General features: G+C 47.1%; 2 protein-coding genes across 6 annotated transcripts in view; one reads left to right on the top strand and one right to left on the bottom strand.

The window, feature by feature from the left end:
* ODF4 (outer dense fiber of sperm tails 4) overlaps nt 1–11,875 on the bottom strand; it is a 40,950-nt gene that overhangs the window by 5,481 nt on the left and 23,594 nt on the right. The window contains exon 4 of the transcript XR_008494980.2: nt 237–1,596. The gene's annotated coding sequence lies outside the window, so the exon portion shown is untranslated. The remainder of the gene's footprint in view (nt 1–236; nt 1,597–11,875) is intronic.
* KRBA2 (KRAB-A domain containing 2) lies at nt 574–9,933 on the top strand. Of its 5 annotated transcripts, none has more exons than XM_054456783.2 (4): nt 574–1,417; nt 4,630–4,812; nt 4,918–5,102; nt 6,017–8,589. In XM_054456783.2, exons 3-4 carry the CDS (start codon nt 4,958–4,960, stop codon nt 7,267–7,269), a joined length of 1,398 nt encoding a protein of 465 aa, XP_054312758.1. In that variant the 5' UTR covers nt 574–1,417; nt 4,630–4,812; nt 4,918–4,957; the 3' UTR covers nt 7,270–8,589. The 5 variants fall into 5 exon arrangements, with proteins under 5 accessions (XP_054312758.1, XP_063513138.1, XP_054312757.1 ...); XM_063657068.1 differs by having other exon boundaries at nt 615–883; nt 4,330–4,812; XM_054456782.2 differs by having other exon boundaries at nt 625–1,417; nt 4,574–4,812; nt 6,017–9,933.

Here is an 11,875-nt window from a genome sequence, read left to right as displayed (position 1 = left end):
GAAACACTTCCTCTTTGTCTTTTAACTTTCTTACTATGGATAGGTTGCTATATGGACAGGCTATATTTTTTAACTTACTGTGTAAAAGTTTGTATTGCCATTGGATAGGAAGTCTTGCTTTCAATAGGATAAGAAGCTTTTGTGACTATAGCTTCTAGATCACTTCCTCAAGCTGTTCCTCTAGATTGAGAGGTCTCGGGTTCAGGTTATCTGATAGACCCATGGGCCCCCTTTACCTTGTTTTCTGCACAAGTGCTGAGTGAGTGCCATCAAACCAAAACCTAACACGTCTTTGAGTTGAAATACGAACTAAACTGCAGCTTCGTCAGGATGAAGTGAAAAGGTGTGAGGTGGCAGCAGTGTGTGTGCTCCTGCCGTTCCTCATTTTAAGGATCTAAACAGGATACCTGAAGCCAGTTTACTTTCCAGGCTGGAGACTTGGCAACAACGTGGGAACGGGGAACGGGCCCGAGTTAAGTCACTGGCTTAACCAAGGTCACAGCTGGCATTTGGGTGAACAGCGCTGCACGGTGTCCGCGGTGCCTCTAGGGGGCGGGTCTTCCGGCTGGCCCTGACCGGCTTCCGGCGGAGCGGGCGGGAGGTGGGGCGGAGGTGCTGGTGCTCGGGGGCTTCTGGGTGGAGAGGGATTCAGACGCCGCGTCTGGTGTGTCCCTTTGTCCTTCCCGACCTTCCTCAGTCTGCGGCTCTTTTCTCCACTGCGCGCCCGCCTCAGCCGTTCAGCCCTGCAGAGCTGGCGGGTGGACGGGCATGGATCCAGGCGGTGGGAGCAGTCTGCGAAGTCAGGGTAGGAAGGCTACACAAAGGAGGCGACGTCCCAGCCCGGTCCTCAGGAATAAGCGGGCGTGCCCGTGTGGTGTGGACGGTGAGGGGACACTGTATTAAATGCCTTATCTGCATTATCATTGAATCTTCATAGCAATCGATTGTGATGGGTACTGGTCATCTCCCCGGGTTGTAGATGAGGAAACTGAGGCCTCAGTAACTTTGCTTTAGTCAGTAAATGATGAGTGAGCAAATGAATTCCCAAGCGTAGACTCAGCCATACCGCTGCTCTACCTTGCTAATAACGACCTACCTGTAAGCGACATTTTTGACTAAATGTCCTTTAAACATGTTTTGTGCTCAGCTCTGTATTCGTGGGCCCTCCAAAGGGGGTACAGGCAGGTAGAAGCCTCCGTCCCTACCTTCTAGGTTGTATACCTCTGAACTGGTCGACTAAAGATGCAAAGCCAAGTGCTCCAGTGAGTGTGGTACAGGTTGTTGAGATGAAGGAGAGATGGCAATCAGCTGAAGTTACTGAATACATCAGGAAGGAGGCTGGTTTCAGCTGGCTGTGGTTAGGAAGATCAATGCGAGGCCATTCCGAGTCGGAAACAGTCAAGGCAAAAACTCACAGGTGGGTGAAGGGAGTAAACATGGCTTTGGAAATATTTCCAGTTTTCTTTGACCAACTCGTTTATCACTTAGCCGTCAGCATAGATCACACCAAGAAGCTGATTGATTTACGGTCACATTTTTTTCATGTTGCTTTGGAAAAGATCCTGAAGCCTCGGGCAACATAATGAGACCCCGTCTCTACAAAAAAAAAAAGAAAAAGAAAAAATTAGCCGGGCCTGGTGACGCATGCCTGTAGTCCCAGCTACTCGGGAGGCTGCGGTAGGATGCCTTGACCCTGGGAACCGTGATCATGCCACTGCACTCCAGCCTGGGTGACAAAGTGAGACCCTACCCTCTCAAAAAAAAAAAAAGGAAAAAAGATATTGAAAGCTTAGAAATCTGCAGCAGTGGGCAAGTAAGATGAATAGGTTAGTAGGTCCCGACGTCCTGGGCTGCATGCGGCCCACAGGCCACAGGTTGGACAAGCTTGATCCAAAGGAAGATGCCGCCTCTCCATCACAGCCAACTATTGCCAGGCAGCAATGCCGCCAGTGCAGCCAGAACGTTGCCTTTTCAAGAAAGCCAGAAATCGAGGCCGGGCGCAGTGGCTCACGCCTGTAATCCCAGCACTTTGGGAGGCCGAGGCGGGTGGATCACGAGGTCAGGAGATCGAGACCATCCTGGCTAACACGGTGAAGCCCCGTCTCTACTAAATAATACAAAATATTAGCCAGGTGCAATGGCGGGCGCCTGTAGTCCCAGCTACTCGGGAGGCTGAGGCAGGAGAATGGCGTGAACCCGGAAGGCGGAGCTTCCAGTGAGCCGGGATCACGCCACTACACTCCAGGCTGGACAGAGCAAAACTCTGTCTCAAAAAAAAAAGAAAGCAAGAAATCGAGATTTTTATGTGAAATCTCCCAATCTGTAAATATAGGTGAAACATTGAATTTTTTTTTTTTTTTTTTTTGAGACACAGTCTGGCTCTGTCGCCCAGGCTGGAGTGCAGTGGCACGATCTCGGCTCACTGCTACCTCTGCCTCCCGGGTTCATGTCGTGCTCCTGCCTCAGCCTCCTGGGACTACAGGCGCTCGCCACCATGCCCAGCTAATTTTTTGTATTTTTGGTAGAGACGGGGTTTCACCGTGTTAGCCAGGATGGTCTCGATCTCCTGACCTTGTAATCCACCCACCTCCGCCTGCTAAAGTGCTGGGGTTACAGGTGTGAACCCCCACGCCCAGCCGAGTCATTCAAATTTTTTAAAATCACTAGATGGACCAACCAAAATAGGTCTATTAGACAACTGTAGACCTTGGACTCTACTATAGAATTTCATGGTATAGTAAGGACTGTACCTCGGACTCTACTATAGAATTTCATGGTATGGTAAGGACTGTACCTCTACTAAAGACTGAGATTCTACATCTTTTGATTATAAATTGTTTCTAGCTTGTTGCCTTCATTCTTCTTGATTTTTTTATTTTTAGAAACAGGGTCTCACTATGTTGACTAGGTTGGTCTTGAACTCCTGGCCTCAAGCAGTCCTCTCACCTTGGCCTACCAAAGTGTTAGGATTACAGGCATGAGCCAGCGTGCCCAGTTGCCTTCATTATTTTATAGAATGAAGATGAGGCTTTTCCTTCCTTTGCGGTCCCTTGAAGGGACTCAAATAACAACCAACACAGCACTCAGGTTCTGAGAGATGCTGGTTTCAGAAAGGAATCTGGAAGGTGCTTTTTCGGGATTCCATTGAATACCTTGTGGTTTCAAGTCTGTTAGAACTAGTAGGACCGGCCGGGTGCGCTGGCTCACACCTGTAATTCCAACACTTCGGGAGGCCAAAACGAGCAGATCACTTGAGGTCAGAAGTTCGAGGACCAGCCTGGCCAACATGGCAAAACCTCATCTCTACTAAAAATGCAAAACATTAGCCGGGCGTAGTGGTGTGCCCCGGTGTAGGAAAAAAAAAAAAAAAAAAAAAACTAGTAAGATGGTAATAGATATTCCTTGGGAAACAAAGTCCCATGTCAATGAATGAATGGTACTAGTCGATGAAACAAATTGAAGCTGGTTTCTTTACTGCAGTGCTTCTCAGAGCCTTTTTTTTTTTTTTTTGAGACGGACTCTCACTCTGTCGCCCAGGCTGGAGTGCAGTGGCGTGATCTTGGCTCACTGCAACCTCTGCCTCCTGGGTTCAAACGATTCTCCTGTCTCAGCTTCCTGAGTAGCTGGGACTACAGGTATACACCACCATGCCCAACTAATTTTTGTGTGTTTAGTAGAGACAGGGTTTCACCATGTTGGCCAGGCTAGTCTCGAACTCCTGACCTCAGGTGATTTGCCCACCTCGGCCTCCCAAAGTGCTGGGATTACAGGTGTGAGCCACCATGCCTGGCCTCAGAGCCTTTAAAACGTCAGTTTGCAGAAGATCTTGAACACAGGCTTAGAGTAAAGAACATTTTGCAAATGTGCATTTTCTTCATTTCTGCAAGACATAGTTTTGGCCAGGCACACTGCCTCAGGCCTGTAATCCTAGCACTTTGGGAGGCTGAGGCAGGTGGATCACTTGAGCCCAGGAGTTCGACACCAGCCTGGGTTTTTTGCAACATGGCAAAACCCCATCTCTATAAAAAAATACAAAAAAAGAAAAAATGAAAATGCATATTTTTCACATTTTAAATTTTGGATGTGTCTTATCAATACATTCATTTAATACACACTGTTTTTCCTCTCAAAAGAAAGTTGTTATTAAGTTAGTGGTTTTACAATCAGTAATGTCTTAGAATCAGGAATATTCATGATTAACCAGCAATGCTGAAGAAGGGAGTTTGAAGCCCTTTTAGTGGAGGACCTTCAGGACCTGGAAGCAGGCCCTGCTTAACTGAGACTCTCGCTCAGAGCCTTTAAAAGTTTCCATCTTTCTCTGCTTCTCAGGATTCTGCCCTGCCTCTCCGCTCTGCATCTGACAGCTGGGATCTCGGGATCCTGTTTTCCTAAGCTTGCTGGAATTCCTGCAGTCCTCATGTGAACTCCCCTGGCCTCATCAGCATCCTGTCTTAGGGCTGTTCTGACTAAGGAATCCCAGTTTAGACAACTGAGTAGTATCAAGTTCTCTCCCTAAGGAATTATCTGATCACAGTGGCAGGTAGACTCCATTTGGGGTATCTCTTTTCTGCAGGATAATCTCCTGACATATCTCTATGTACACAGACATAATATTTCCATTGGAAACAGATCCTGCCACCCGTTAGGAGTCATCAAGCCTGCGCCCAAGTTCACTTGGACTCTGCTTTATTCTGGAAAGATTAATACATGGGTTACAGCTCTGGCAGCATCAAAACTGGCCAGACCAACAGACCTCCCAGGAAAGCAAAACTCCTTTCCCTCATCCATGAAGCTGTACTCATCTTGTTGGATGTGAGACCTATTTCTTATTTCTTCCATTTATTCACCTGACTCGCTTTCAGAGTCCTTTATGCTGCACGCCTTCATTCCTGGTGCCCTCTCTTGTCTCTTCCCCAGTCCTGCTGAAGCTGCTCTTTAGCCCAGGCCCCAAGACTGTATGGTCCCTGTGGCACAGCCAGTGTTGTTTCAGGAGGCAACAGCATTTGAAGATATGACCAAAGATTGGAATTATTTAGAAGGCTCTCAAAAGGACTGCTACAGAGACACAATGCTGGACAGTTATGAGAACACGGTCCCACAGGGTAAGGACTCAGAATCTTCCTTTATTAATCTTGTGGGCAACTGTCAAGGGGAAACCGTCATTTAAAAATATCCCCACAGCTTTCTTCTCGATTCCCCCAAGATAAGGACAGACTCTTCAGCCATAAGAAATTTTTTTTTTTTAAACAGTCTCGCTTTGTTGCCCAGGCTGGAGTGCAGTGGTGTAATCTCAGCTCACTGCAACCTCCGCCTTCTGGGTTCAGGCAGTTCTCCCTGCCTCAGTCTCCCGAGTAGCTGGGATTACAGGCTGCTGCCACCACACCTGGCTAATTTTTGTATTTTTAGTAGAGACAGGGTTTCACCATGTTGGCCAGGCTGGTCTCGAACTCCTGACCTCAAGTGATCCACCCACCTCGGCCTCCCAAAGTGCTGGGATTACAGGCGGGAGCCACTGTGCTCGGCCAAGAAATTGTTTCTGTTGATCATGGGAAGGCTCAGAAGCAATCCCTGGTACAAATTTAAGAGTTTGCTGTTATTATGTGGTACCTTTTAGCAACGTTCTCCCATTTATATTATTTTAAAGGGTACTGAGCGTGAGATTTTAGCCTACTGCCTTAGGAGTTTCTGTTTATTCTCTCTCCTATTCAATTAATAAAAACCAGTTGATTAGGTTTCTTGCTATAAGCTAATGGCTTCATTGTCTTTGCTGTTTGCCTAAAGTCTAAAACCTCTACATATTTGTGATCTTACTGATTCAAATTCTATTGCTATGCTCTGGTTTTGGATGGTGCTAGTTGGCTTTCTAGTTGCTTTTTAACTGTTATTCTATTATCATTCTTCCATATAATCATCTTCAAAAATTAGATGAAAGAATTGATGAGGAACTTTAGAGGGAAAGTCTTCCAGGTGAGAGTGTCAGTGAATTTAACTTTGTTCTCTTTTCTTCCTTTCTTAGGATCCTTCTTACAATTCTCCATGATGCCTCAGAGAGCTGGAAATGATCCACCTGGGGTTTCAAATGCAAGTGAAATGGAAATGGAGATAAGTAACATGAGAGAAAAGTTTCTTATGAGTGTAACAAAGCTGGTAGAAAGCAAAAGTTACAACAGCAAGGTATTTTCCAAAGAAAAGTACTTTCAAACAATAAAGGAAGTTAAAGAAGCTAAAGAAAAAGGGAAGAAGTCATCACGTGATTATCGCCGTGCAGCAAAATACGATGTGATCTCTGTACAGGGCACAGAGAAACTGATAGAGGCTACTCATGGAGAACGTGATCGAATACGGTATTATGTACATAAGGAAGAGTTGTTTGATATTCTTCATGATACACATCTCAGTATTGGACATGGTGGGCGGACACGCATGCTCAAAGAGCTGCAAGGAAAATATGGGAATGTCACCAAAGAAGTTATTGTCTTATATCTGACTCTGTGTAAACAGTGCCACCAGAAGAACCCAGTACCCAAGAGAGGCCTTGCACCAAAGCCCATGACTTTTAAGGACATAGACTCCACGTGCCAAGTTGAAATACTCGACATGCAGTCAAGTGCCGATGGTGAGTTCAAGTTCATTTTATACTACCAGGACCACTTAACCAAGTTTATTATTTTACGGCCATTAAGAACCAAACAGGCCCATGAGGTGGTCAGTGTCTTGTTAGATATTTTCACAATTCTTGGTACACCCAGTGTGTTAGACTCTGACAGTGGCGTTGAGTTCACAAACCAGGTTGTTCATGAGCTCAATGAGTTGTGGCCAGACCTAAAGATTGTGTCTGGTAAGTACCACCCTGGCCAAAGCCAGGGCTCCCTGGAAGAAGCAAGCCGTGATGTAAAGAACATGATAAGTACCTGGATGCAGAGTAACCACTCATGTCACTGGGCCAAAGGCCTCCGATTCATGCAGATGGTGAGGAATCAGGCTTTCGACGTTTCCTTGCAGCAAAGTCCATTTGAGGCAATGTTTGGTTGTAAAGCCAAATTTGGGCTATATTCCTCAAACTTGCCCCGGGAAACTGTGGCTACTTTACAAACGGAAGAAGAGCTAGAAATTGCCGAAGAACAGCTAGAAAATAGCCTTTGGATCAGGCAGGAAGAAAGGGCTGAGATTGGAGCAGACAGATCTGATATGGACGATGACATGGATCCCACTCCTGAAGCTGCAGAACCCAGCACCTCACAAGGGACTTCCGGTCTCCTCTGCTGGTGAACAGATGGCCACTGGGTGGACAGTCACAGGTGTCTCTCTGAGCATAGTCATCTGAGAGCTGTTGCCAGAGGCCCCGGCAGAAAGGATTGAAGGCTGCACTCTCAGGTCAAGTTGTACATGGCAGTCCTTGCTCAAAAAGACAAAAGTTTGGGTCTGTGTATTTATTCTTAGGGCTGCCATAAAAAATTACCACAACCCGGCTGGGCGCACGGCTCATGCCCGTAATCCCAGCACTTTGGGAAGCCGAGGTGGGCAGATCACTTGAGGTCAGGAGTTCAAGACTAGCCTGGCCAACATGATGAAACCCTGTCTCTACTGAAAATACAGAAATTAGCCAGACTTGGAGCCGTGTGCCTGTAATCCCAGCTAACTAGGAGGCTGAAGTAGAAGAATCACTTGAACCCAGGAGGCAGAGGTTGCAGTGAGCTGAGACCATGCCACTGCACTCCAGCCTGGGTGACAAAGCAAGACTCTGTCTCAAAAAAAAAAAAATTACCACCACCTGGGTGACTTAACAGAAATCGAGTCTCACAGTTCTGGAGGCCCAAAGTCTGAAATGAAAGTGTTAGTTAAGGTAGGTTCTTTCTGGAGGCTCTGGGGGAGAGTCCATTCCATGCCTTTCTCCTTCCTCTAGTGGCCGTCAGCAATCCTTGGCATTCCTTGGCTTGTGACAGTGTAAGTCCAGTCTCTGCTTCTGTCTTCATGTGGCTTTCTCCCCTGAGAATAAATACACAGACCCGAACTTTTCCCTTGTTAAGCAAGGACTACCATGTACAAGTTGACCTGAGATACACAGGAACACCTTGTGTGTATTCTTTCCTGTCTCTTGTAAAGACATCATTGGACACCAAATCCGTGTCACTGGATTTAGGGCCCACACTAATGAGGATGATCTCATCTCGAGATCCTTACCTTAATTAGATCAGCAAATACTCTTTCCAAGTAAGGTGACGTTCACAGGTACTAGGGACCTGAACTTGGACTTATCTTTTTTTTTTTTAATTTAATTTATTTTATTTTTTTAGAGACAGGGTCTCCTTATATTGCCCAGGCTGGTCTCAAACTCCTGGGCCCAAGGGATTGGCCTCCCAAAGTGCTAGGATTACAGGCTCGCGCCACTACACCTAACCAGGACTGACTTTTTTTTTTTGAGACGGGGTCTCGCTCTGTCACCCAGGCTGGAGTGCAGTGGCACAATCTGGGCTCACTGCAGCCTCCACCTCCCCGATTCAAGCAATTCTCCTGCCTCAGCCTCCCCAGTAGCTGGGACTACAGGCGTGCACTGCCACACCCGGCTAATTTTTTTTTTTTTTTTTTTTTTTTGGAGACAGAGTCTCACTCTGTCGCCCAGGCTGGAGTGCAGCGGCATGATCTGGGCTCACTGCAGCCTCCGCCTCCCAGGTTCAAGCGATTCTCCTGCCTCAGCCTCCCAAGTAGCTGGGACTACAGGCACGCACCCCGACGAACCCAGCTAATTTTTGTATTTTTAGTAGAGACCGGGTTTCACCATGTTAGACAGGATGGTCTTGATCTCCTGACCTCGTGATCCACCTGCCTCTGCCTCCCAAAGTGCTGGGATTACAGGCGTGAGCCACCACATGCGGCTGGACTTACATTTTTAAGAGACACAGTTCTCATTATAGTCAATAGAAGAATATGTTTGCAAAACAAGAACTGATGGATGAGGTCTCAAGAATGTAAAGCTGGTGGGACTGCCCTAGATATATCTAATACATATTCCTGCCTCTCAGACACATACCCTAAAACATGGAGGCATCACAGGAAAATAAGCAGATGAAGGAAGGCTGGGCACAGTGGCTCATGCCTGTAATCCCAGCACTTTGGAGGCTTAGGCGGCTGATCATTTGAGGTCAGGAGTTCGAGACCCGCCTGGCCAACATGGTGAAACCCCGTCTCTACAAAAATGCAAAATATTAGCCGGGCATGGTGGCATGCACCTGTAATCCTGGCTACTCAGGAGCCTGAGGTGGGACGATCCCTTGAACCTAGGAGGCAGAGGTTGCAGTGAGCCGAGATCATGCCACTGCACTCCAGCCTGGGTGACAGAGCAAGGCTCCATCTCAGAAAAAAAAAAAGTAGATGAAGGAAAAGTAATAGGAAGAAACGAGGTTCATCTGAGATGCCCTAGAGACTGGCCACCTTACCAACGGCTCTGTTTCCCGCTTTAGGAGAAACTGTGCCATCCCTTTTCTCAGAACATTATGCACAGATAATTGTGTAACTGCATGAAACATATATTAAAATTAGGTCAGAAGTAAGGTATGGTTGGAATTTGAGTATGCGTCTGCCACTTGTCTGTGTCTCAAGCACTTAAAAACATATCCTATTCCTGGCACAGTTCAGTGCATTTCAGGAAGTGACCAGTAGTCAGGGAAATAATCAAGGTTTCTGGAACAAAATGCAAGAGTTGGCCTGACATCACTGCTCTACCTAGAGAGGAGTAGGGCAAGGCCAGTCTGGGTCATGATTCAGAATAAGGATGACTGACCCAGCCACAGGGAGGACAGTGCCCAGGATCTGTGTACTCCTACATTCCCAACGCCTAAGAGTGCCCAGCCCATGGAAGGTGTTCAGTGAATTTAATGAATAAATGATTCTACAGAAATGGGCACAGGGAAGGAGAAAGGGCCTGCAGTCTTTTATTTTTATTTTATTATTTTATTTTTTTTTTTTTTTGAGATGGAGTCTCATACTGTCGCCCAGGCTGGAGTGCAGTGGCACGATCTTGGCTCACTGCAACCTCCACCTTCCAGGTTAAAGCGATTCTCCTGCCTCAGCCTCCCAAGTAGCTGGGATTACAGGCACCCACCAACCACGCCCGGCTAATTTTTTGTATTTTTAGTAGAGACGGGGTTTCACTATGTTGGCCAGGCTGGTCTCGAACGCCTGACCTCATGATCCGCCTGTCTCAGCCTCCCAAAGTGCTGGGATTACAGGCGTGAGCCACTGCGCCCGGCCAGTCTTTTATTCTTTATACAAGTGTCCTTCCTGCACATCCCAGAGCCATCTAAGACCCATTCTGATCATCACTAATGCCAGTTCCCTCTTCTGTAAGGGGCAGTAACACCCCTGGTGCTGCCTACCTCACAGGATTGTCCTGAGAGACCAGCGACATTCTGCATGTGAAGGGGCTTTCTCTGTGAATAGTGAAGTTCTACAATGTGACTCATCTGCAGACCCTGTCCTCCACGTGAGAGTGGGAGACCTCTGCTCATTGCCATTTCTTTTCAGATTCTGCAGTGTTAAGTTGGAAGGTTTCCACGGAAGCCACATTATTATTACATAGGAAGTGACATCACTTTCCAGCTTGTTTTGGGGGGCCAAAATCTTGTTATGTTTTTGGCCAGCACCTCACTTTCCATCCTCCTTCCAACCCATTGTCTTTCTTTGTAACTCCGCCTAACAGGTCTGGGAGGTCCAACTTTGACTGAGGATGTTACCCTCCCCTCCCCAGTGCTGACCTCCTCCCTCCTAGTTACTTGGCATACCGGGAACCACATCATCAACTCCTGTGGGTAAAAGGTGACACATGAGCCATAACACTGCTTGCTTTCCCAGAGATGCCTGGGTTTCCAGGAGCTGCCACATCACTCTTCCTCTTTTGCATCTTAATATTAGCAGTGGGAAAGAGTTAGAGGTGGATTCCTGGACCCAGTCTGGCCTGCATTATTTCAGCATCTGGAATAGAGGTCACTAACTGGTGTGCCACAGGCTAGTCTCAGCTTGCAAATATATCTTGTCCACATAATGTTTTTAATTTTTTATTTTTTTAAACAGTTTTGTTCTTGTCGCCTAGGCTGGAGTGCAATGGCGTGATCTCGGCCCACTACGACCTCCGCCTCCCGGGTTCAAGTGATTCTTCTGCCTCAGCCTCCTGAGTAGCTGGGATTACAGGTGCCCGCCACCACGCCTGGCTAATTTTTGTATTTTTAGTAGAGACGGGGTTTTGTGATTTTGGCCAGGTTGGTTTCAAACTCCTGACCTCAGGTGATCCACCCACCTTGGCCTCCCAAAGTGCTGAGATTACAGATGTGAGCCATGGTGCCTGGCCTTTTAAATTTTTTTGTTTTAATTAATTGCCAACACTTTAAACACTGGAGAGTTCATATAAAAATCTGGATGTCTAGCACCTCTTGAGAACTCGACATATGTGGCCACAGTGGGTCCACAATTTCTGCACGGCAGCAAATGAGGAGATGCAGTGCATGTGGCACTCTCCAGGTGGCCACCCTCAGCCACTCACATGCATATGCGTTTCTGTGGCCCACTGCTGAAGAAAGGCCAGGGCGGGGCGTGGTGCCATGCACCTGTAATCCCAGCTACTTTGGAGGCTGAAGTGGGAGGATCACTTGAACCTGGGAGGCCAAAGTTAAAGTGAGCCGTGATCGTATCACCGCACTGCAGCCTGGGTGACAGAGACCCTGTTTCCAAAAAAAAAAACAAAAGCCAGCAACAGACCTGTGTATCTCTAGGAACTTATGATAGAAGTGGCATTTCAATCAGTGGGAAGGGTTGTATTATTCAGTTAACGGTGCTGGATCAATAGGCTGTCCATTTGACAAAAATGAAGTCTGACCCCCTAAAC

This window comes from Pongo pygmaeus, chromosome 19, assembly GCF_028885625.2.
Source record: "Pongo pygmaeus isolate AG05252 chromosome 19, NHGRI_mPonPyg2-v2.0_pri, whole genome shotgun sequence".
Lineage (NCBI taxonomy): Eukaryota > Metazoa > Chordata > Mammalia > Primates > Hominidae > Pongo > Pongo pygmaeus.
Note: the sequence above shows the minus strand (reverse complement) of the source record. Positions and strands in the feature narration are given on the sequence as shown.

Bases quoted from the DNA above. Each gene is read 5' to 3' on its own strand.
- KRBA2 (XM_054456782.2), top strand. From the start codon at position 4,958: ATGGTCCCTGTGGCACAGCCAGTGTTGTTTCAGGAGGCAACAGCATTT. The intron at 5,103-6,016 runs GTAAGGACTCAG...TTCCTTTCTTAG, and splicing joins TGAGAACACGGTCCCACAGG to GATCCTTCTTACAATTCTCC.